General features: G+C 40.2%; 2 protein-coding genes across 2 annotated transcripts; one reads left to right on the top strand and one right to left on the bottom strand.

Annotated features, from left to right (window-relative positions):
• Positions 1-2,959: 2,959 nt before the first annotated feature.
• LOC133399513 (leukocyte surface antigen CD53-like) lies at positions 2,960-8,694 on the top strand. Its single transcript, XM_061671073.1, has 8 exons — positions 2,960-3,051; positions 3,725-3,792; positions 3,906-4,094; positions 6,108-6,182; positions 6,423-6,533; positions 6,703-6,810; positions 7,805-7,888; positions 8,337-8,694. Exons 2-8 carry the CDS (start codon positions 3,730-3,732, stop codon positions 8,403-8,405), a joined length of 699 nt encoding a protein of 232 aa, XP_061527057.1. The 5' UTR covers positions 2,960-3,051; positions 3,725-3,729; the 3' UTR covers positions 8,406-8,694.
• A 4,826-nt stretch (positions 8,695-13,520) lies between these two features.
• On the bottom strand, positions 13,521-24,204 carry lman2lb (lectin, mannose-binding 2-like b). The gene is made up of 8 exons (XM_061673071.1): positions 23,972-24,204; positions 21,003-21,121; positions 20,697-20,814; positions 20,405-20,484; positions 16,373-16,534; positions 14,823-14,937; positions 14,640-14,747; positions 13,521-14,341 (listed from the first exon to the last, which is right to left on the bottom strand). The coding sequence occupies exons 1-8, from the start codon at positions 24,117-24,119 to the stop codon at positions 14,199-14,201; spliced, it is 993 nt and encodes a 330-aa protein (XP_061529055.1). The 5' UTR covers positions 24,120-24,204; the 3' UTR covers positions 13,521-14,198.
• Between the last annotated feature and the right edge of the window lie 311 nt (positions 24,205-24,515).

Genomic DNA, 24,515 nt, shown 5'->3' with positions numbered 1-24,515 from the left:
GTTGCTTGGATGGCAGCATTTGTTTCTCCAAAACCTGTATGTACCTTTCAGCATTCATGGTGCCTTCACAGATGTGTAAATTACCCATGCCATTGGCACTAACACAGGCCCATACCATCACAGATGCTGGCTTTTGAACTTTGCGTCCATAACAGTCCGGATGTTTCTTTTCCTCTTTGGCCCGGAGGACACAACGTCCACAATTTCCAAAAAGAATTTGAAATGTGGACTCGTCGGACCACAGAACACTTTTTCACTTTGCATCAGTCCATCTTAGATGAGCTCGGGCCCAGAGAAGCCAGCGGAGTTTCTGGGTGTTGTTGATAAATGGCTTTGGCTTTCCATAGTAGAGTTTCAAGTTGCACTTACGGATGTAGCGACGAACTGCATTTACTGACATAGGTTTTCTGAAGTGTTGCTGAGCCCATGTGGTGATATCCTTTACACATTGATGTCGGTTTTTGATGCAGTGCCGCTTGAGGGATCGAAAGTCATGGGCATTCAATGTTGGTTTTCGGCCTTGCCGCTTACATGCAGTGATTTCTTCATATTCTCTGACGCTTTTGATGATATGTAGATGATGAAATCCCTAAATTCCTTGCAATTGTATGTTGAGGAACATTGTCCTTAAACTGTTCGACTATTTTCTCGCACACTTGTTCACTAAGAGGTGAACCTCGCACCATCTTTGCTTGTGAATGAGCAATTCAGGGAAACTCCTTTTATACCCAATCTGCCCGTTCACCTGTGGGATGTTCCAAACAGGTGTTTGATGAGCATTCCTCAACTTTCTCAGTCTTTTTTGCCACCTGTCCCAGATTTTTTGGAAGCCATAAAATTCGAAGTTAATGATTATTTGCTAAAAACAATCAAGTTTATCAGTTTGAACATTAACATGTACAAAGACTGACAGAAGTGTCCTGTAATTGCTGTGCCCGCACCGCAGAGGCTGACGACCCCACCCAATCTCTCAGGGAAAGCCCAGACACCCTGCGGAGGAAACACATTTTGGCCGCTTCTATCCCTGATCTTTCGGTCACGTGTGTGATGTAGGAACGTAGCTCGACCGGTACATGGAGAGCTTCGCTTTTCGGCTCAGCTCCCTCTTCACCACGACAGACCGATACCGAGTCTGCATCACTGCAGACGCTGCACCAATCCACCTGTCGATCTCCCGCTCCATTCTGCCCTCACTCGTGAACAGTACTCCCTAACGCGGAGAGGGCACTCCACCCTTTTCTGACTCTGGATCATGGCCTCATATTTGGAGGTGTTGATTTTAATCCCAACCGCTTCACACTTGGCTGCAAACCGTTCCAGCGAGAGTTGGAGATCACGGCTTAATGAAGCCATCAGAACCACATCGTTCAGAAAAAGCAGCGACTTAGTTGTGCCTAGAAATTCTGTCTGGAAAGGTAATGATAAGAAGTGGTGACAAAGGGCAGCCTTAGCGCAGTCCAACAAACTGACACAGGGACTGAACCTGTATCAGGGAGTCCGGCACCCCTTACTCCCAGAGCACCCTCCACAGGACTCCCTGAGGGACACTCTCAAAGCCCTTCACCAAGTCCAAAAAGCACATGTAGACTGGTTGGGCGAACTCTCATGCACCCTCAAGGATCCTGCTAAGGGTGTAAAGCTGGTCCACTGTTCCACGGCAAGGACGAAAACCACACTGCTCCTCCTGAAGCTGAGAATTGACTTCGTGTCGAACCCTCCTCTAAAGAACCCCTGAATAGACCTTACCAGGGAGACTGAGGAGGGTGATCCCCCTAGAATTGGTACACACCCTCTGGTCCGCTTTCTTAAAAAGGGGGACCACCACGCCGGTCTGCCAATCTAGAGGCACTGTCCCCAATGTCCACACGATGTTGCAGAGGGGGGTCAACCAGGACAGCCCCACAACATCCAGAGCCTTTAGGAACTCAAGGCGGATCTCATTCACACCTGTGGCCCTGTCACCGAGGAGCTTTTTAACTAGTTTGGTGACCTCAACCCCAGAGATAGGATAATCCACCTTAGAGTCTCCAGATTCTACTTTCTCATGAGAATGCGTGTCGGTGGAATTGAGGAGGTCTTCGGAGTATTCGGCCCACCGACTCACAAAGATGATGACGTTTTCACTACCTGCATGTTGACAGAAACCTTGGTTGTCTCCCTTAATGTTCTAACAGGCTCGCTAATCACCTGTGTCCTGGCTTGCTCTAATGTGAACTGTCATGGAAAGCTCAAACAATAATCTATGTTTCTAGCAAGAGTAATGACACCTACCTTGTTAGGGTGAAGGCCGTCCGCCCTCATCAAGCTGAGAGTCCTCCAGAATGAAGGCCAATTATCTACAAACTGCAGTCCCTATTCGCTACAGAAGCTAGCCAGCCACCGGTTAAGCGAGATTAAACTTCTGAACCTCACATCATTGCATCTCGCAGGCAAGGGGCCAGAGGAAATTAGTCAATGCTGACACATCTTTCTGGCGAGATTACAAATCCTGGCTATGTTCCCCTGTAATCTCTGATTGCCTCATCCTTGTATCATTGGAGCCGCCATGTAATCACTATATCCGAGTAGCTAGTGTTGTTAGCCCCACTCTGGTGTCGAGGCCTATTGTGAATCAGCTCCCTAAGGTTAGCTTCAATATCGGGCTGCTGTTGTCCCAGGAATACACATTACAGCGGCTGGGTTTTTAAGTTTGATGTTACGAGTGATGGAGTCACCTATGACGAATGTGCGGGAGCCAGTAGACTGAGTAAGAATGGGACTAGCTAAAGACGGGAATCTGTTATGCATCTGAACAGGTTCGCTGTCGTTAGCTGGCCGCTTGGGGCTAATGCTAACAGGGCTAGTAGGTCAGCTACAACCTACACTATCTGATGACGTTTTCACTACCTGCATGTTGACAGAAACCTTGGTTGTCTGTCACAACTCCACCCACCTCGTTTTACTTTGCTTTTCATACCTGTCTTTCATCAGTATGCAGCAGGGAATGCTAAGAACAAGAAACTATTAGCCTCATTTGATATTGTAATATTGCTGGAAAAGAAGAGGTTTCAGGTGAGCACTTTCATAATTCATTACTTGATTGAGTCAACATCCAAATTTTACTTTTAGTTACTTTGAAACAGCAAGTGCTTTTTGGGGAATAATACAACATCGAAAAAATATTCATTAACATAGGAATGCACTGTTGGTGTTATATATTCAAATAGTGAATTTACATTTTCTTGCCAACTGATTTTAGTTTGTTAGTTTAACACAGTAATATTAAGTTAATATTAAATATAGACAGATAAGAATAAAATACTACAATATTGTGAAACTTGACAAAATATAGGGAGCGTTTCATTTTTCATATTTGGAGTGTTGCTTTGTCGGTATGCTTTAGTATTGACTTTTACATATAATTATTTCTTCAAAACAATTCTTGTGTTTAGCTTAGAGAAAACTGGAAGCAAGTAAATTACTTCCTCCCACAATTAAATTTTTAGTGGACTCAGACTTTATGAAGGAAGTTGAAACAAACTGAACAGATAAACCCAAGGCATAATGTTTAACTGGAGCCTGAATAGGTCACAAGTGCTAATGGTGTTGGTGGCTCAGTGTCACCATATCAAACACAACTGTGATGTAAACACATAGGGACCAAAAGGAGCAGTCTCCATTTTTTCTGTCAAACTGATCTCTGTTGCTCTGAGTAAGTTAATGTTATGTGCATGTGATACTACAGAAGGGATGGATCGCTCCTGTGTGAACTGCTTGAAAAACCTGATGGTATTTCTCAACTTCCTGTGTTGGGTAAGTGCTAAAAATGTCAAGTCCATCTTCTGATCTACATTAACTGAGTGCAAAACCAAAAATGGTGCAGCCACAATGATAACACAAGGTGTTGTGTCCTGTCTGTGCTGGAGCTGTGTGGTGCGTTTGTAGTTGCCTTTGGGATATTTCAGGGCATACACTCCAAGTTTGCATCTCTCGTCACAACTTTCTGGCCCATCTACCCTGCCAACACCCTGGTGGTCACTGGTACTATTGTTACATGTGTGTGTTATCTGGGTGTGCTTGGAGCCATGAAGGAAAATCGTTGCCTGCTCATCAGCGTGAGTATGAACCCTGATGACATAGCCACACCAATCACAATATAGGGTACACCTTCACAAGTCATAAGATTCAACACAAGAGATGCTTTACAAAAATGATCATTCACAATTTTGACACTGTCATTGAGGTATTGATGCAGCAGTATGGGTGTTATTGTGTTGATTGGCAGCACTGGTTAAACATACTTATTAGATATTGCATCAAATAATGTTATGCTTATTATTATGATGGTGATTAGTAATAATAATAATGCATTACACTTATGTAGCGCTTTTTCAAGGAGCTCAAAGATGCTTTCAGATTGCATATTTTTTTTTACTCCACAGTCGCACCCTGGTGGTGATGGCTACTACACAACTCAACTTTATTACTAATACGTATAGCCACTGGCGTGGTTGCCATTCTGCGCCTATGGCCCCTCAAGCCACCACCAAACATCCAACCACGTTCATTCATGGGCAATCTGGGTTAAGTGTCTTGCCCAGGGACACAACAACGACATGCGCTCGGGCGGGGATACAAACCGGCGACCCTCCAGGCTGTCCACTTTCCCTCAGTGCCACCCCGCCAACACAATGTGGTGTCATTACATCATGACGTGAATGTTTTTTTTTTTTACATACTAGATAATGCACCATTATTAGATAATGTGATGGTACATGCCCAATAATAATTATAATAACTTAAGATTCTTATAGCGCCAAGGACTAGATTCATGCCTAAGACAAACATTAGAATGTTAAAATGATATGAATTGATAAAGAGTTTTCTCTGGGTACTTCAGTTCACACCAACATTCCAAAAATAAGCGTGTTATGATATTTAAATACTCTAAAATGCCCAGAGGTGTTAATGTGTGTGCATGGTTGTTTGTCTCCGGCGACTATAGTCCAGGGTATACCCCACCTCCTGCCCAAAGTCAGCCGATTATTGTATGGTATATTAATAGATTTAACAGCATAGATTTAATGTAATGCCTCAGTTGAACACAATTGTGTTATTTCCCAAACATTATACTCTAGCAGTTAGGATTCCTGGTTTTCACACAGGCAGCTCAGGTTCAATTCCTGGTATGGGAACTTGATTTTGCGACTTGGGCGCTATTGAGGTGTCCTTGAGCAAGGCACCGAATCCACACGCCCAAAACTCATGGGTGCAACACCAATGCCACACCCCTTCACTTCCTTACATCTGATCATGTGTGTTCCAATGAATTAGGTTTAAAATGGAAACCATCAATAGGGTTCTAAGAATCTGGACAATCTTTACAAAAAAATATATATTGAAGAATCTGGACAATCTTTACAAAAAAAATACATTGAAAAAAAAAACTAACACAAAACGTCATATATCCATATACCTAAAAAAAAAATCTGCAGTTGTTTGTACATGACACAAAAAAAAATAAGAAAACACAAACTGCCAACCATACTGTCGGACATAAACAAGTGAAAACAGCACAAAGTAACAAAAGAATTTACTCCAAGCTCATGCAGTGGTTTGACTGCCTTTTTCAATAACCAGGTTGGTCACCTGCAACTTGAAGGCTGCATCGTAGGCGTCTCATTTTCAGAATGATGAAAGTGGAACAAAAAACTTCAAAACATGAATGATTGATTGGAGCTTGAAAAAAAAAAAAAAAAAAAAAAAAGAAAAATCAGGAAAATCCTCAAATAAACAGTATCATTGTTTACACCGCAGTGGTTAAAACTGGGAACTGGAGGGGGGGGGGGGGGGGGGGGGGGTTGATTGATTTGCAGCTTTTGGTCCAAACATTATGATAAACCCAGGCGAAGTAACAGCAAAAAACTAACACATTACAATATTAATGCTACTTACAATCTCTCCATATAGTTTGTCATTGGTTCAAACTGTTACAACAATAGAAAGGGCCTATTTTCTTTATTTACACCTGTTGTGGTGTTTAATGTATAGTGTATGGTTAAAAAAAAAAATATTAAGATTTATTTTCAAATGATCTTATGTTTGAGTGTAATTTTCTCGAATTGCAGTTTTTTATCCTGCTGTTCATCCTGATGTTGGTTGAGCTGGCCATGGCTTGTGTGTTCCTGGTTTACAGCAGAGAGGTAATAAAGTGTTTATGTTGCACCTCTGCAAACATGCATACCGACAGCTTGATTGACAGTAACCTATCATCATGGACAGTTACGTGCATCACGCATCATTTATTTTATTTTTCTGGTGATAAAGGTCGATGATGTCGTCAAGTAGCAATTGTTCTGCTTATACCTATCGGGTATCTTTGTCTGTTCACTGTCCAAGGCACTGGGATATTGCAGATAAAAGAGTTTCTGTCTACTGTACAGCTTGACACATATTTTGACGAAGACCTGAGAAAAAGTTTGGAGATCTACAGATGGTCAGGTCCCGGAGAGAACCAGATCATGAAAGACGATTTTGATGCTGTCCAGCACTTGGTAAATGATGCTTTTCGTCCATTCACTTAAACTTTATCATAACAGGCAGCTTGATGACCCCATGTTCTGTATACATGCTAATGTTAAGATATACGGATGTCAAGTTCCCTTTGCCTAAATCAGTGGTGTTGCTCAGCATTTGAGTTTTGACTTTTTTTTTCTTTGTCAGTTTAGGTGTTGCGGAGTACATGGCGAGGCAGACTGGATGGGTAAAGTCCCCATCTCCTGTTGTGTCCAAGATCCCTGCACCTCCCCCATCCACATCTACTGGCAAGAGGTTACCCACTCTAAAAAAAGGATTTTATAAAATGCACAATGCCATTTTATTTTACGAGACGTGTACATTAACCATTGACCTCAGATGTAGACTAAACTACTTTGGTACCAAGATGGAATAACTTTGTTTCAAACATCGGGTTTTCAATTTAGACCCAAAATGGGACATTACCTGAATCGTTAGGGACTCTAAAACACTGTAGCCATGTGGGACACTTTCCGCAGAAGGATCTGACATCTAAGTGCCTCTCTGCTAGGATATGTGATGCTGGGTCACGAGAATGAGGGTGCCAGAGGAACACCTCGATAATACAGACTGATGGATATTTCTAAGATTCATGCACATCCTCCCTGACCTGACCTGAATACTCTTATATTCATTCCCAAATTTTGACATTATGATTCATGACTTGGAATGGTTGTGAACTCACACACACATACACTCTAAGCCCTTCCACAAATAGCGAAAAATGCAATGAATTGAGCCCCTCCAATTTTTTTTCAAATAATTGTCTACATCCATAGTTTAATCCCTAAATATACCACAAATTATGATCCCAAAACACATCATTTCAAACACATGTATCACTTGACGCAATTACTACTTTCCTATTAGCCAGGGCTTTAGCAAAATCTTGTGGCATCTTCCTAGGCCGTTACAGAGGGGCCCAAAATTCACAGAGATTCTGCAGATAGGTGAGTTTTTAGGAAAGGTTGCCCCCGAAAAAACGCAACTGTGATTTTGTGACGCAAATGGGCAGGGGTTCACTGTGCTTTAAATGCAACCGTCACTACTTTGATGGGGCGAGCAGACTACCCTGTATCCTTGGGTTTGAGTGTCCTCTGGGCCTGGTGCTCCCTGGGTGGACGCCTTGGGCTTACATATCCCACATAGGAGTGTAGGGCCAGATCCTCCATCCTCATTGTTTTCAGTCCTTCAAAACTTCAAGCTATGTTCTTGAGGTTAAGCGTTTCATGGTTTTCTCTTATTTCAGGGTTGTCTCATTAAACTGAGGAACTGGTTTGAAGGAAATTATCGGAGCACCGGGGCAGGCGTTGTCACACTCTTTATCATACAGGTGAAGTGACTTCAGCTTTTATTGACAACAATAAATTCCAAAATACTGCAGAAGAAAAAATAAATAAATAAGTACATTACTGTAGAGAGGTTACAGTGAACCTCGTCATTGTGGATGGTACAGATACAAAGCCAACGAAGTCCAGCATCGAACTAATAAGTGCATACTGTGTGTAGTAGTGCAGTATTTTTAGTGTGCCGTGAACAAGATATTAGCGGTGTTGACATATCAAGATATAAAGAGTTTGACTGTCATTACACTTTGCTCTTTGTTTTCCGAAATATCTGTTGAAACATTATACATGACAGACAGATCCCTTTTCTCATAAATGATTGAAATTGGTGGTATAGTAATTACCAACACGTTTTGTTTTTATTTCATGTTTTTATTTAATGCCGTTGAATGTTTTGTATGAGCTAATTGTGTCGTGTGTCTCATTTGCTTGCAGTTCGCTTGCCTGTGTTTCAACATCCCTCTGTTTTGCCACTTCTATCGAAATGGGCTGGGATACTTGTGAAAATGACTTCTTGCCAGTCACAATGACCTTCTGCATCTTATCAAGTTACCAGTAATTAACATATTTGATTTTTTTTAAAATGTTTTGAGAGGTCGTTTTCGCTGTTCAAACTTTGTCCACACTAATTCTTTCACATATTTTCTTCACATACTTTACATAAATAATATACATTTGAAACTCATCCTTTCTCTATTTGATTGCATATTTTCATTTGTTTCTTGTATGTTATTATTGACTGTTGTAAGTATTGATTTACTTTCCCAAATAAAGAAAACCATGCTGATCGATACACCCTGAACTGGTTGCCAGCCAATTGCAGGGAACAAACAACCGTTCACACTCACATCCACACCTATGGGCAATTTAGAGTCTTCAATTAACCTACCATGCTTGTTTTTGGGGTGTGGGAGGAATCCAGAGTACCCGGAGAAAACAGACACAGGCACGGGGAGAATATGCAGACTTCACACTTCAGGCGAGGCCAGATTTCGAAAGAGCTCGAAAGGCAAAGGAGAAAAAAAGGCAAGAGGAAAAAAGAGCACAAGATAATTGAAATCAGGCCAGATTGGTAACCTACTGTACAATAATTAATGGAAACAATGGACTTCCTTGGAAAACAAGTGTTGCCTATTTCTCAGCTGAAGTCAAAAAGTTACACATTTGAAACTTGTGTTTAATACTTTATAATTGCATGTAAATTCTGTCCTTTTTAATAAATTATATTTATTTTCGATGTATATTTTCTCCAAACCAATCACAATCACCAGGATAAATTTTAACAGCCTGACGAAACCTGACGAAACCTTCGGTCTCACTTTCGAGGTCGTTCTCACAAAAAGTGAGATTTATAAATTTCCTAAAAAATATTTTAGGAACATTTTCCAAGGACTTAAGAGTGTCTGTCAGAGTTCCCCGCATAACTCCATCAGGGTACTTTGCTTAATGCAGTTTTACGATCCTCAATCTGTACATTATAAGTGACAACCATGATGATCCACACCAGGGAAATACAGAAAATAAGTTACAGAAAATCACTGAGTTATTTGCACACACACGAATCCTGACGCACGGGCCCGCACACGCACTCACTCACACACACACAAGCAATGCAGGCATCGATTTAATGATGTCTTTTTTTTTTTTTAGAAAATGACTTAAATAAGGGATAATTGCTTTATTTCATTCTTTTTCAAGATGATCCCAATATTTTGAATAAATACAAATATGTTTTGTCAGTTTTAATTCCACTTTTACTGGTGTTTTAGATTTTTGCCTCGGTATCGAGGTATTTTCTACTAGTATCAATGTCAGAATTTTGGTATCACGACATCACAATTATGAACTCTCTGGGGGCAAATAGCACCGATTAGCCCATCCATGCATCCATTTTTCTCACCGTGCCGCCCCCCGATTAGCCCACTTGAATGAAAATCGGTCTTATGAAGATGAGATCAGTTTCCTCAAGAGCTTTGCTAGTCAATGATCTTATCAGAGACCATAATGTTAATAGGATTCCTCTTTGCGAGACTTGGTGAAAAACAATTTGAGTTTTTACCACTAATGAGGCCTGTGTGTGTGTGTCCAAAAAAAACTTTGTGAGTTCACATGTTGCGTGTCCTATTAAGAAGGGACGGGGTGTCGCTCTCATCTCTGAATCAGTTTTCAAGGTTAGCACTTGCCCAAACATCCGAAGCTCTTGTTATGCCATCTACAACATGATTTCTGTTCTATCTTGCAGTTATCTACTGCCCCCTGGCTTTTTTTAGATGAACTCTCAATAATTTATTGCTGACTCGGTGGTGACCCACGCAGACAATATATTAACAATGGGTGACTTTAATATTCTTATGACTTGCCCGTCAGAACCTCTTAATACATCGTTTCCGAAAATAATTGCTACTTTTGGTTTCGTGCAATCAATTCACGAACCGACCCATAATAACGGCAATACCTTAGATTTGTTTTTCTACCCGGGGCATTGCGACCTCAAATATAAGGGTACCTTACTTCCCTATGCCACTGCTGTCTGACCACGACTTCATAAAAGTTGAAGTCGTGGCCCTTTGCCATTGTTCTGGCAACAACCAAAGCTGTAAAATTAGCTCTTCAACTACTACTACTACTGCACTTGCTGGGCTATTAGCCTCAGCAATTGCCTCATTTCACTCTTATCTCAACACCATAGTGCAGTTAAGACTTAAAATGCATCCCAAGAAATGTACTCTTCGCTTCACAGATGAACTAAAATTGGTTCTGTTCAAGCAATACCCGAAACCAAAGTTGTCACAGTTTACGCGACCGTTTGACGCATTTCATGTGTGACCGCCATGAAGCCTTGACACTCGAGCAGTTCCGCGATTTTCTTGTATCATTCTGATAGTTTAAAGACTGAAATTGAAAGATTTTTTTGGGGACAGAAATTGAAAAGATGCCCATACAAAAAAATAAAATATTTAAAAATATTGCGATGCAAACAGTAGCATGGTAAATCCTTTTGGTGAGACACATTTTCATTATACCAACTGGACATACTGTACTACAGAACTGTGGTACTCTTTTCACTACTGTCCAGCAGAGGGAACCGTTTAAATAGCTGAGTAATTGAGGTTCTGACTCATGCAGCAATTGGAAAGCTGACAGTTTGACATTCTGGTGAAAATAGGCATGCCCTCTCTAAATCAGAGCTCTTTGCTTTTCAACAATAATATACATCTTTCAAATTGTGACATTTATACAAACACAGGTAACTCAAATTGTTTTTTTTCGCTCTCGTTAAATAAATAAACATAAATACGTATTCTGGTGGAATGGTCTAATTTGTTTCCGTTTTGGCGCATTGACAAGTCTATTTATTACAATGGCTATAATGATGTCAATTGCAATGTGATGATTGAGTCGTGCATATCAATGCCATGAGGAGACTGTAATGTGCATTCAGAATACAAGATGGCTTTAAAAAAAAAAAAAAAGAGTCACAAAAAAAAGGACCTTTACAACTTTGTACGCCAACACAGGGAAATTAGGGCTGTATAATATAGTAACATAGTTGCTTGAATGTCTTGTTGTACCCGTCTGAGTCTGAAAATAGTGCTTTTGCTACTATAACAGGTAAAAATGTTTCCGGAAATAATAATTTAGAGGCCTTACTGATTGGAGCTAGAGACTATACGGAAGTCTATATCCAAAATAATTAGGGCAGCAACACGCTTAAATCAAGTCTCATCTGCATTATGTACTCATTTATGAATCACAGACATTAGCACTTGTAATGGCAGAATAAACATTGTGAAAAGTGTCATGACAAAAGATTGAAACGAAATTGGCCTTGTACTGCTGACAGGAACAGTACCAGATTAAAGTAAAAAGAAAAATGTAGTCAATAATTTCAAAAACAATAATAATTTCATTCCCACACAACAAAATCATTGAACCCAAACACCTCTAAAAAACTATGGAAAGTTCTGACAATCATTAAAAATCAGTTTTAAAAAAAATAATACATTTAAAAAAAAAAAAAAAAAAAAAAAAAAAAAAAAAAAAAAAGAATCCCTGAAAGTTTGAAGTCAGCGCTGATTGAGATCAAGCCATGGGGCTCATCCTCGGTCATCTCGGATATTAGGATTCTAGCTTCCATCTCATCCTAAATAGAATACAATGTACAGAAAATGGATAGTGCAGGACTGGGATGCAGTTTTGCAAGGAACTTCAAGTATACGTTTCATGGAACCATCATGTACTTACTTGTCCATGTGTGTGCTACGATACAGTCTTGCTTTTACATTCACGTTCAAAGATGACTGGTAGACAAAAAGCATTGACAAGAAGCCTCTACAGACAAGGTAGATCAGGTCCAGACCTTTTTTTGTCTATCCTTGTCACTTTGTGGTGCCACAATGATTGTATGTGAATTTGCTTGTGATGAACATAATTCTGACGTGTGCAGCTAGTGGAGGACAGAAACATTTCCCAGTGCAGCAGTGACTCATCTCTGGCTGCCATAACAGTAAAAAGCATTCACAGTAACAAAATAGATTAGAGGGGGTCCCCCATTTACGACAGCCATACGTTTTGAGGTTACAATTGTTTTCATTCTTATGGGCTGAAATTGTTTTTATACAGATTTCTTACTTTATGACTTCACTACTGCATTAGCATAGGTTAGTGATAGACTATGGCGCATTCCAATTTACGTCCAAATTCACGTTACCATTGTCGCCATTGTAAGAACGTAACTCTGTCATAAACTGAGGACCCCCTGTACATACCGTAATTTCTCGTGTATAATGTGCATCCATGTATAATATGCACCCCCAGTTGACCTCAAAATTCTGGAAATCCCTTCTACCTATGTATAATGCATTTTCACAATGTATGATTTTGTTTCTACCCTATATGATCAAAACATGAAGTATCTGTATTTTGTTAGTTTTTAAGAATTATTCTGAAGTTAAGCACTTTATTTGAAGACGTAATCCTTTTTTAAATTTACTTGCTCTTATTTTGAAATGCACTGCCCTACTTTTAATTAGCAAATTAGAAAACACACAGTTGTACTCATATGTTTGATTACCCAGGCAGAATTTCTAAGATGGGTACAATTCGTTAAAGAAAACGTGAAGGACCACGCGAAACACTTAATTTTATTTTAATAGGATTCAAATTAAACGGTCAAGTAGTTCAGAAAAGCATTATCATTAAACAAAACATAACTGTAAAGAAATTACTGATGGTTGTTGTTCTGTCATCAGTCATATTTAATCAAAAACATTTCAGAAATTCTGCCAGGGTATGTAAACTTAATGAGCACAACTGTACATATATTCAGTCATACGTACCCGCGTCATATTGGAATGAAAGTGTAGGCTACACCTTTTTTTTATAAACACAAGGTGGCGATGGCATTTTGGAATGAAAGTGTACAGCTTTTTCATAACCACTAGATGGCGGCATACATTTATAAAATGTGAAAGTTTTTTCCATTTGTCACTATACCCATGTATAATGTGCACTATTGACTTTTGACAATTTTGGGGGGGGAAATGTGCATTATACATGAGAAATTACAGTACTTGTACATTCAATTAAAAATACATAATGACAATAATACACAGCTGGTGCTATGCTGTAGGTTTATGACAATATAAAATGGCCTAAAAAGACACAAAGGGCTAAGAAGAATGTGTGGAAAAGTAGTGCGTGACAAAGAAAAAAAATTGAGTGTCTCCAAATATGAAGAACTAATTAAATTTTGCTTGAGCTAGACTCCAGTCACTCGCAAGTGCTTGTAACAGTTAACATAAATCCTCTTGTTGCAAACACAGGTCTAGTGCATCAGGATCCCCCAAAAATGAAATTTCCTTGAAGTAAACGCCGACAATCCTACAAAGGTTTCATGCTGGCAGCACCCAGTGGTTAAGGTAGGGAAGGACATTGTAAAGCAAAATACTGCTACTTAATTGCACAGAATCTGATTCAGGGATTGGTTTGGATTTTTTGTGTTATACATTTCTGTAGGTGGAAATGTGACCACATTGTCATTTCACAGCATATCAATTACAGTGTTATTGAAGTTATCTTCTACAGTAAAACAGCTTCATCTAATTGCAGTTCTCAACTACACCTTTCCTTGCTGGTTCATAATTTCACCTGGCACCCATTAATAGCTACAGGGTTCAGACTCATTGTTCATTAGCTTGTACGGTATGGTAAGGTTATGACTGTCTTTTGTATTGCGGGCTGTGTCAACCACAAAACGTCTGCTCTTAAAGCCTGTGTGGCAGGACTCAGTTTTCATCAATAGAAGCGTTTGCGTTTGTTTTGCTTCCAGCGCCCGTAAACTATTAACCCGACCACTGCCAGCACACCCAGGCCCAGGATGGTGAAGAGCAGGGTAAAGAAGAGCTGGACTCCACTCATCCGCTCCTCTTCGATTTCCACTGCCAAGAAAAGGAGATATTGCTTATCGCAGTGAAAGTGGCCTATTGCGGCACTGCAAATGTGTTGTTTTAGTCTTATTTTGAAATGTAACTTAAATATTTACACATCAAGCTCTTTTTGTCTCCATTCACTTTGTAACTCTACATGCAGCACAAAGTTCAGCATTTGGTCTATCTATAAAATGAGGCTGTCCTCTTCAGTCAAAACTACACAATAACCTACTTCATATGTATTAATGCAGATAGACTTTGATACAGGATAATCATGTGACTGAAAAGCTCTGAGGATTTCTTCTACCTTGGAATGGCCCCATGCCGTGGTCCAGCCTAGGGATGAGCAGCTCCTCTTCTGGGCCTCTCTTTACTGTCAGCTCGTACAACTTCATTGAGATGATGTCATGGTTATCTGTATAAATAGGCATATGTCAAATACTAAACACTGACCTCCTGGTGCACCAGCAACCATTTTTATTTGCTGTACCTGAGAGTTCTCCTGTGGCAGATGAGGCCCCAAGGTAATAGCCTTTAGGCAAACGTAGACCCGGGATGTCGACACAGTTTTTCCAAATCTGTTTACCATCGGCATCTATCATGACCTATGATTGGGGAAAGAAATCCTCCGTATGAATCAGGAATAAAGGGTCAGTAGCAAAATATCAAGCTTCCTTCCTCTTTATTTTTCAAATGAATGTACATTTAGTTCAAACATTATTTTAGTCACACTGATGTTTATGATGGATCAGGAGGAGCTAGGGGTTTACTTTAATAGAGTACCGCCTTTCTTATATAGTGGCCAATAAAGTTATTAAAAAAAAAAAACATGTCAGCGGTGTGGGACAGACAACACATCTGAGAGAGACAACACGTAATGCGTGGATCAGACTTCAAGACAAATTTGGTCTTTCACGATTGCACTACGTCAGACTATGACAATAAAATCTTGTATTCCGATACCACCGCATCCCGTCTTTTACGATCACGGGGCTTTATCTTGTCAACTCAAACGCGACCGGATACACTCGTTACCATGGAGACGACATGGCGACACGTACAATATAAAAACAAAATGGGGGAAAAAACGTGTGCTGGTGGTCACTGGTGCTCTGGAGATTACGTTCATTTAAGGCTTACTTGAGGTATGTTCACATACTTTTAATACGATACCGCTCGCAAGCAGGCAACAAAACGTTATGTAGCCTAGCAAGCTAGTGCTAGCACTAACGGTTGTGCGTAAACATGCTGGGGTTCTGTTGAATCATGCGCTAAAGTTTCGGTGTCTGTGAAGTAATTTAATCACAATAAAGTCATTCAACTACAGTAAGTTAGCTCCCTTTATTACTGCCATGTTGTAATTTTGGTTTGACCTGACTGATTAGAATACATGACCTGACGAGAGCAGTGTTTACCAACCTTTATGAACCGAAAGCACATATTTTACAATTGGAAAATCTCACGGCACACCAACAAACAAAAATGTCACAAAAAGTAGATACACAGTAATTACTGTAGATACTTCCTGCCATCTAATAGAAGAGCATGTATTTGTTCTGTCTGTCACTATGCCTCACTGGGATAAATAGAGGAACAAAGATACATTATTTCTTGTAAATGAATAATTGTTTGAGCAGTTAAGTGAAATATTATAATATCCCACGGCACACCTGAAGATTGCTCATGGCAGACAAATGTGCCACGGCACACTGGTTGGTAATCACTGGACTAGAGAAGATACTCAGTATACAGCACACAAGTATATACAGTAAATGAAATAGTCATTTAAATAGACACATTGTTCCATCTTGTGATCGGATCTGTCATCGGTTATCAGTTTTTTTTAAACTCGCTGATCGGTGATCAGCCCCAAAAATCTTGATCGTGTAAAGCCGAAGAAGAAGTCGTATTACTCTTCTTCGTTTGCGTCTGCATGACACCTGGCCTCCCGCCAGCCAAGGCGGGCACACCAGAAGGAGTAGAACATTCATCTCAAGGCAACATTGTATATAAAACTGGTCTTAGAATGGCATTTCTTACCGTCAATCTGTTTTTGGTGTATTTGATAAGCAGAAATGTGTCCTGTCTTGCATTTCGGGCCTTAGTTGAGCAGCCTCCAAGTTCAGTGGGGTGTCCATCCTTATTGTGGTCATAAGACAGAGTCCCATTCCCCAACATCACTGACACATAAGGGAAAACCCTCTGTGAGTGAGGGATAGATAGGTTACTTTAACATGAAACAGTCTTTGGATGAAAAAGGATTAAAGTGACACAAAATTACACATACATGAAACATAACATGCATGGAATTGCTAGATCTCCAATGATGGGGGGGGGGGGGCTGACAGAATGAAGAGTCACATCATGGAAGAATTAATGGTTCCTGGCTACCCGAGTGCCAACCTGCCTTGTCTGCACAAAAGCAATATTGCTATGGAATAAATACATCGGGCCGGCACGGTGGAAGACTGGTTAGCACATCTGCCTCACAGTTGTGGGGACCGGGGTTCAAATCCCGGCCCCGCCTATGTGGAGTTTGCATGTTCTCCCCGTGCCTGGGTGGGTTTTCTCCCGGCACTCCGGTTTCCTCCCACATCCCAAAAACATGCGTGGTAGGTTGATTGAAGACTCTCAATTGCCCGTAGGTGTGAATGTGAGTGCGAATGGTTGTTTGTTTCTATGTGCCCTGCGATTGGCTGGCGACCGGTTCAGTGTGTACTCCGCATCCCGCCCGAAGATAGCTGGGATAGGGTCCAGCAGCCCACGTCCCTAGTGAGGATAAGCGGTAAAAGAAAATGGATGGATGGATGGATAAATACATTGGAGATTGGTATAAAGTAAACAAGACGTCATGTCATGTTCAGATTTGGCTGCACTGTAATTCCATTAACATGCGAGAAGTAGAAAATGGGTATCATTCACCAATAAAGTTCAAGTATTTTTTTTGGTTTCTTTATAAAAACATACAGTTGTGCTCAAAAACATTGGCACCCCTGCAGTGCCAATGTACCCTGTGCTGATAGATTCCGATCAGAGTTTCAGCAGTCATATCAAATTAAGCAATAAAACAGCCTTCCACCAGCTGAACAACATGTCCAGAATGAAGGCTAGCAAGAGCCAAGCAGACCAGGAGAAGTTCATGTATGCTTTTATCTCATGTAGGCTTGACTATTATAATGGTCTTCTGACTGGACTCCCCCAAAAGAGCATTAAACAGGTGCAGTTCATTCAGAATGCTGTAGCTCGGGTTCTGACCAGAACAAAGAGATCAGAACATATGACGCCAATTCTAAAGTCTGTACACTAGCTCCCCGTCAGCTTTAAGAATAGACTAAAGTTTTGCTACTGGTCTATAAATCACTAAAATATTTAGGTCCTCAGTACATTAAAGACATGCTAATGACATACAGCGGCTGAATTAACTATTTAACATGTCACCATTTGTATCACTAAATATACTTCCAAAGGTGCTATTGACCTGACAATTTCACCAGATGGTGGGAACAACCCAAGTAATCCATACATACAAAGAAAGTAGAACAAATAAGATCAGAAATTAAGTTGTGTGTAGAAATGTGAAACGACATGGGGAAAAGGTACTGAACACATAAATAAAGGGAGGTGCAAAAAGGCATGGAAAGCCAAGACAACATCTAAAATCTATCAGTAATCAAACAGCAATTCAACCCCATGTCAGTGCAAATGAATATCAGCTGGTTCAGTCTTAATTGATGGCTACAAAAAGGCCTCATTGCCAAGGTGTGAGTCAGAACACATCTCATGATGGGTAAGAGCAAACAGCTGTCTCAAGACCATCGAAAACTAATTGTTGCAAAACATAATGATGGCATGGGTTACAGGCATATATCAAAGCTTCTGAATGTTCCAGTGAGCACGGTTGGGGCCATAATATGCAAGTGGAAAGCCAAGCATACCACCATAAATTTGCCTCAAAGAGGTGCTTCTCGGAAGATTTCTGACAGACAAAAAAACAATCAGAAGAGTTGTCCAATAGCCAAGGACCACCTGTGGAGCTTTAGACGGACCTGGCAGGTAGCAGGTTCTGCTGTCACAAGGAAAACAGTGAGTAATGTACTGCATCGCCATGGCATGTATGCACACTCACCACACAAGACCCCATTGCTTTAAAAATAATAAAAATAAAAAAAATAAAATTAAATTTAAAAAAAAAAGCATGTCAAAACTCGCTTCAAGTTTGCTTAACAACATTTGGACAAGCCAGTTAAATACTGGGAGAATATAGTCTGGTCGGATGAGAGCAAAATTGAACTGTTTGGATGCCATAATACACACCGCGTTTGGAGGAGAAATGGCACTGCACATCACCCTAAAAACACCATCCCAACAGTGAAGTTTGGAGGTGGGAACATGATGGTGTGGGGTTGCTTTGCATAAAATGGTACTGGTACACATTACTGAAGGAAGGATGAATGGGCAAATGTACAGAAACATTCTTGACAAGATTCTGCTGCCATCTACGAGGATGAAAATTAAACAAGGGTGGACATTACAGCAGGATAATGTTCCAAAACATACTGCCAGGGAAACTCTCAATTGGTTTCAAAGAAAAAATGCTAGAATGGCTCAGGCAATCACCTGACTTGAATCCTATCGAAAATCTATGGAAGGAACTGAAACTCGGCAGCACGGTGGACGACTGGTTAGCACATCATCCTGGGATAGGCTCCAGCACGTCCGCGACCCTAGTGAGGATAAACTGTACAGAAAATGGATGGATGGATCAAAAACTGAAACTCAAGGTCCATAAAAGAAGCCCACGGAACCTTCAAGATTTGAAGACTGCTTGTGTGGAGAAATGGGCCAAAATCACACCAGAGCAATGCATGAGACTAGTTTCTCCATACAGAGGTCTTGAAGCTGTCATTGCAAACAAAGGCTTTTGTACAAAGTATTAAATAAATACAAGTTGGCGTGTACAATAGTTTTTCGCTGTCATTTCACATTATTACACACAACTTAATTTCTGATCTTATTTGTTCTACTTTCTTTGTATGTATGGATTACTTGGGTTGTTCCCATCATCCAACCTCACATATTTCTATTATTTTACTACATTATTATTTTACTTGTTACAAATGTATTTTTTGGTTGCTCTTTTAAATTACAAAGTTGTAAAAAAAAGTTTTTATTAATCGTGATTTCAATATCCATCAAAATAATTGTCATTACTTTTTCCATAATTATTCAGGCCTAGTGTAGCACCCACCCCCACCCCCCCTCCACTGCACACTGCGCACGTGCGCAGCATCTGCAAAGCAAACCCAAACAAACATGTCAGATCATATAGCCAATACCACTTATCATAAATAAATTGAAAAATTTACAGCTAGTCCATATGAACGGTATCGGCAGTGATCGGCAGATCTTCCCAGGGAAGATCGGTATTAGAAAAGTGAGCAAACTCTGATCAGAGTGCCCTTAATTTCCAGACACTGAATCGTTTTTGGATCTTATCGTTCTAAATGAACCAACATCACCCTTGAATCAAATCAGCAACCACGAATCATGATACGAATCAAATCTTTGCTTAAATGAATCATTACACCCCTATGACTGAGCCATGAAGAGTTCTTAAATTGTTTAAATGCTGGGTTCACAACTGTGAAAGCACTCGCCAGTTGATCCTAAGTGGCCAAGGCATTCACCACTGCTTTTCTGTCTGGAATTGCTTAACATGCATCAAAATGCTGACATTTCCTTCTCTCAACATAATCTCTGATCTCAATGTGCAAAGAGGGATCATCTAACTGGGACCATCTATCTGTTTTGCGTAACGATTATGTTGGGACCATCTAGTGAAGGGGGAAAAAACTATTCTTGAGTTTAACAACTACTATTCATGAACGTTGCTTTGAGGGAAAATTAAACTGGTTGAACATACTGGTGAATAAAAAACAATAATGAACGTTGTTTTGAGGGGAAATTAAACTATGAATTGACTGGCGATTTACAAAAATGTCAATCCTATATTACACAACTGCAACATTAAAGAATTATAGCCACAAAAAGAAAGGAAACGCAAGCACTCACATCATAGTTTCCAGTATTGGGATAAGTGTCCACAAATACTCCAAGGCCAGTGAACTCATTTCTGCTGCCAAAAACAGGCCCTGAAGGCAAATAAACAGGTTCAACATGTTATTCTTGTAATAAACTCACAAAAACCTGCAGTTTTAAAATAAATAAAAATAACAATTCTACTGCACTATAAGCCTCACTACACAAACTTACAACCAGTTGATATTAGGTAGTTCTATCAGAGTGTCGCATATAAATTGTTCATTTTCATTGTGTGACACGGGTAAATGACCTCGTCCCCTACCTTCCTGCATGCGCTCTTTGGTTAACCAGATGGCAAGACCATCTCCATTCATTTTCTTCTTTGATTGCCCGTGGATTTTAAAGTGCACCTTAAATTCCCAGTCACGTAACAGCAAAGGCTAGAAATGAACCGAAATTAGGACCAACAAGTTATTCATGTATCGTACAGAAAAAATAAGACATTTGTTACAACCATGTTTAAAGCAGGCAGAACTTGTCTTTGGCTTGATAAACAGGTTTGAGAGTTTAGGTATGATTTGGCTTCCAGTACATGTCATGGATTTAAAGGTTGGTACAGCAGACTTACAATTCGACTCCAGACAGCGCCCTGTCTACCTGGCTGGTCCGCGGTGAGCCTCACATGGTCAACTGTCACTATAGCAGTACCCTTCAGATCCCACAATGAAGAGCTTGACAAGCCCAACCCTGCAAGACAGAGACATATATTTTTCCCAGCCTTGCCAATAGCTGATCTGCTAGCATGTTTGCAAGCTAGCACCAGCCGAAGTCTGTTACATGTACTCATCATGAGTATGAATGTCACATGAATTTTTGGCTGTATTTAGTGGAAGTTTTCCTATTTCAGCGTGGAACCATTACAACAAACAATTTTTAAACACCACAAAATTGGATGTTCTTTAATCATCACAGGGCTAAAATTATACACAGGCTGACAGGCTCAAATACAGTATCTACACACATTCATCAAGTGCTGAAGGTTCAAGAATGTTGTTTAATTATTAAATTCTTGCTACTGATCAATTGACTGCTGGCTGTAATTTGTCTTGCCAGCATAATAAAAATATTTGCTTTACAGCACACAGTGGATCAACCAATACTCCGAGTCAGGAGCCTCATTAAAAAAAGTGAATAATTTACAGGTTAGTTCAGTTTTTAGGAGCCACTTCTAAACAACGTTAGATCCCAGATCAAAGGGCTGCACGATATATTGTTAAAACATCGCCATTGCGATGTACGTGTGTAATTCATCCAAAGGTGTTCTATCAGGTTGAGGGCAGGACTCTGTGCAGGCCAGTCAAGTTCATCCATACCCAGTTTGGAGATGGCCCCTTCCGGTTCCAACAAGACTGTGAATCAGTGCACAAATCAAGCTTCATAAAGACGATGGATGAGAGAATTTGATCTGGATGAACTCAAATGGCCTGCACAATCCTGACATCAACCCTATAGAACACTTTTGAATGAATAAGAGCGGAGACTGAGAGCCAGGCTTTCTCGTCCAACATCAGTGTGTAACCTCACAAATGCGCTTGTGGAAAAATGCTCATTAATTCCCATAAACACACTCCGCAACCTTGTGGAAAACCTTCCCAGAAGAGTTTCAGCTCGTAGAACTGCAGAGGGTGGACCAATTTCATATTAAACCCTATGGATTAAGAATGGGATGTCACTTAAATTAATATCTGGAATGCTGTATTTTGAGATATAAATTACCAGTCATCAAATAGAATTACATTGAATTATTCAAATGTTTGTCACTTTTTCGCTTTCAAAAAGACAGATAAATGTTAGCATTGGAGGTAACACTGTCCTTCCTCCAGCTCTTGCTTTGCTTGCTCCTGTGATGATCACATGCTATGCACCACACTCCAGCAACTCCTGACATCAGCTCTGAATGCAACTTTGAATAAAGTGAAGAGCAACTCTCTGTCAAACCTGTATGCCAGGAAACACCTGGCTGCCTTTTACTCTAAGAGCCTGGCTCAGTAGAATTGGAATGGTTACTGAAAGCTGGAGTTACTGAAACAAAAATTATGCATTAGTCTGGGTTTCACTTATTGTTGTCACAAGATGATAAAATGGTGGAATAAGAATGTGCGCAGGCCTATGTGAATCAAATAAAGCCAGGATGACGGACTGCTACCCCTTGTGTAATATGGATGAACTGTTCGTGCAATCTGCCATTCGTCCTATGTCAGCTGGGAAAGGCTCCAACTCCATGTGACTCCCTTTTTAATGAATTTATATATATTGCTTTTATTTTTTTCTAGTTTTTAACTCTGCTGTCTGCAGCCATGGCCTGCAGGTCTGCATTACAAATGATAATCTGCTCTTAATGCCCTTCATTATCTATCCATTCATTTTCCGTACCGCTTATCCCCACAGGGTCGCGGCCGTGTCGGAGGCTATCCCAGCTGACTCTGGGCGAGAGCCGGGGTACACCCTGAACTGGTCGCTAGCCATTCGCTGGGCACTAAGAACAAACAACCATTTGTACTCACATTCACACCTACGGGAACTTTCGAGCAGTGATTTCCAACTTTTATGTAGCCAAGGTACATATTTTACAATTGAAAAATCTCACTGCACCCCAGCAAACAAAAATGTCAAAAAAAGGGGGATACATTCATTACTATATGTACTTCCTGCCATCTAATAGCATAGCATTTATTTATTTGTTCTGTCTGTCATGATGCCTCACTGACATCAATAGATGAAGAAAGATACATGATTTCTTGTAAATAAATAATTTTAATGAGCAATTACGTAAAATTTTAATAATTCCCACGCCACACTAAAAAATATTATCCATCCATTTTCTGAGCCGCTTATCCTCACTAGGGTCGCGGGCGTGCTGGAGCCTATCCCAGCTGTCATCGGGCAGGAGGCGGGGTACACCCTGAACTGGTTGCCAGCCAATCGCAGGGCACATACAAACAGACAACCATTCGCACTCACAGTCATGCCTACGGGCAATTTAGAGCCTCCAATTAATGCATGTTTTTGGGATGTGGGAGGAAACCGGAGTGCCCGGAGAAAAAAATAAAAATAAATAAATAAATAAAAGTTGAATAAAATAAAAAGTTCCATACCGGTGACGTCACTACTTTTCAACCAGTAAAGGTTATTTAGTCTGAATAATTACATTACTTTGTGATCACGAGACCACATGGAAATAATGCCTTTGATTACAAATCTGATCACAACTGTCAACATGATTCTTCAATAACACTGACGCTCACATAAAATAACAGTCATATCAGAGGGAAGGAATACGTCGTTAAATTACTTTTATATATTGGTGAACACCTTTTGCACTTTTGCTGAGCAATGTCGGAAACATTGGTTACGAATATTAAAGATTAGGTATTAAAGTAAGTGAAGTACTCCACAGTATTAAACGATTGGTTATTACTAATATGAAGTACATTGCCAAAAGGGTACGTTTACGTTTTTTAAGACCGATGTGGATAGCGACCTTTTCAGTTCCACGTCTATTACACCTGTTAGCTTGGTAGTTGACGTTAAACTCACCACGGTAAGGCGTTACCAGAGAATATTCCCGTTTTAAAAAGTCCTCCATAAAATCCTGATCTTCTGCCATTGACAGGCTTAGAGTACAAATCTGAGCCAACAAACATGTTAATTCGCGAATGTTTTTCACAGTAAACATTGAATACATAGTGGCGAAAACTCCCAAGCGACCAATGCTTGACTCTGTTGCGGCAGCAAGCTTCTTTACGCCGAACTCCCACTTCTTCTTCTTCTTCTGCTGCTGCTGCTGCTTCTTCTTGTTTGAGTGGGAAACTAGCGCTCAAGTGCGTTACCGCCACCTATTGGACTGGAGTGTCAATCTGGGGGGGGAAAAAACACCACACTTACGCGTCAATGATATGATATGATATGATATGATATGATATGATATGATATGATATGATATGATATGATATGATATTACAAACAGTAATGTGCGGTTTTAATTACCTTTTTCCACAGCTAGCTAAAAAAAAAAAAAAAAAAAAAAAAAAAAAGCTTCCAGTAGTGAGTAGGGGAATGGCGAAGGCCTGGCAGATTTTTG

This window comes from Phycodurus eques, chromosome 3 (genome assembly GCF_024500275.1).
Source record: "Phycodurus eques isolate BA_2022a chromosome 3, UOR_Pequ_1.1, whole genome shotgun sequence".
Classification (NCBI taxonomy): Eukaryota; Metazoa; Chordata; class Actinopteri; order Syngnathiformes; family Syngnathidae; genus Phycodurus; species Phycodurus eques.
The sequence above is the reverse complement of the archived record's forward strand: the minus strand, read 5'-3'. Positions and strand labels throughout refer to the sequence as shown.

Excerpts from the sequence above, each read along its gene's own strand:
- lman2lb (XM_061673071.1), bottom strand. The coding sequence starts at position 24,119 with ATGTATTCAATGTTTACTGTGAAAAACATTCGCGAATTAACATGTTTG. Across the intron at positions 20,815-21,002 it reads GCGCTGTCTGGAGTCGAATT|CCTTTGCTGTTACGTGACTG; the intron begins GTAAGTCTGCTG and ends GTTCATTTCTAG. Across the intron at positions 14,938-16,372 it reads ACACCAAAAACAGATTGACG|GTCATGATAGATGCCGATGG; the intron begins GTAAGAAATGCC and ends CCCCAATCATAG.
- LOC133399513 (XM_061671073.1), top strand. The coding sequence starts at position 3,730 with ATGGATCGCTCCTGTGTGAACTGCTTGAAAAACCTGATGGTATTTCTC. Across the intron at positions 3,793-3,905 it reads TTCTCAACTTCCTGTGTTGG|CTGTGTGGTGCGTTTGTAGT; the intron begins GTAAGTGCTAAA and ends TCTGTGCTGGAG. Across the intron at positions 6,811-7,804 it reads TCCACATCTACTGGCAAGAG|GGTTGTCTCATTAAACTGAG; the intron begins GTTACCCACTCT and ends CTCTTATTTCAG.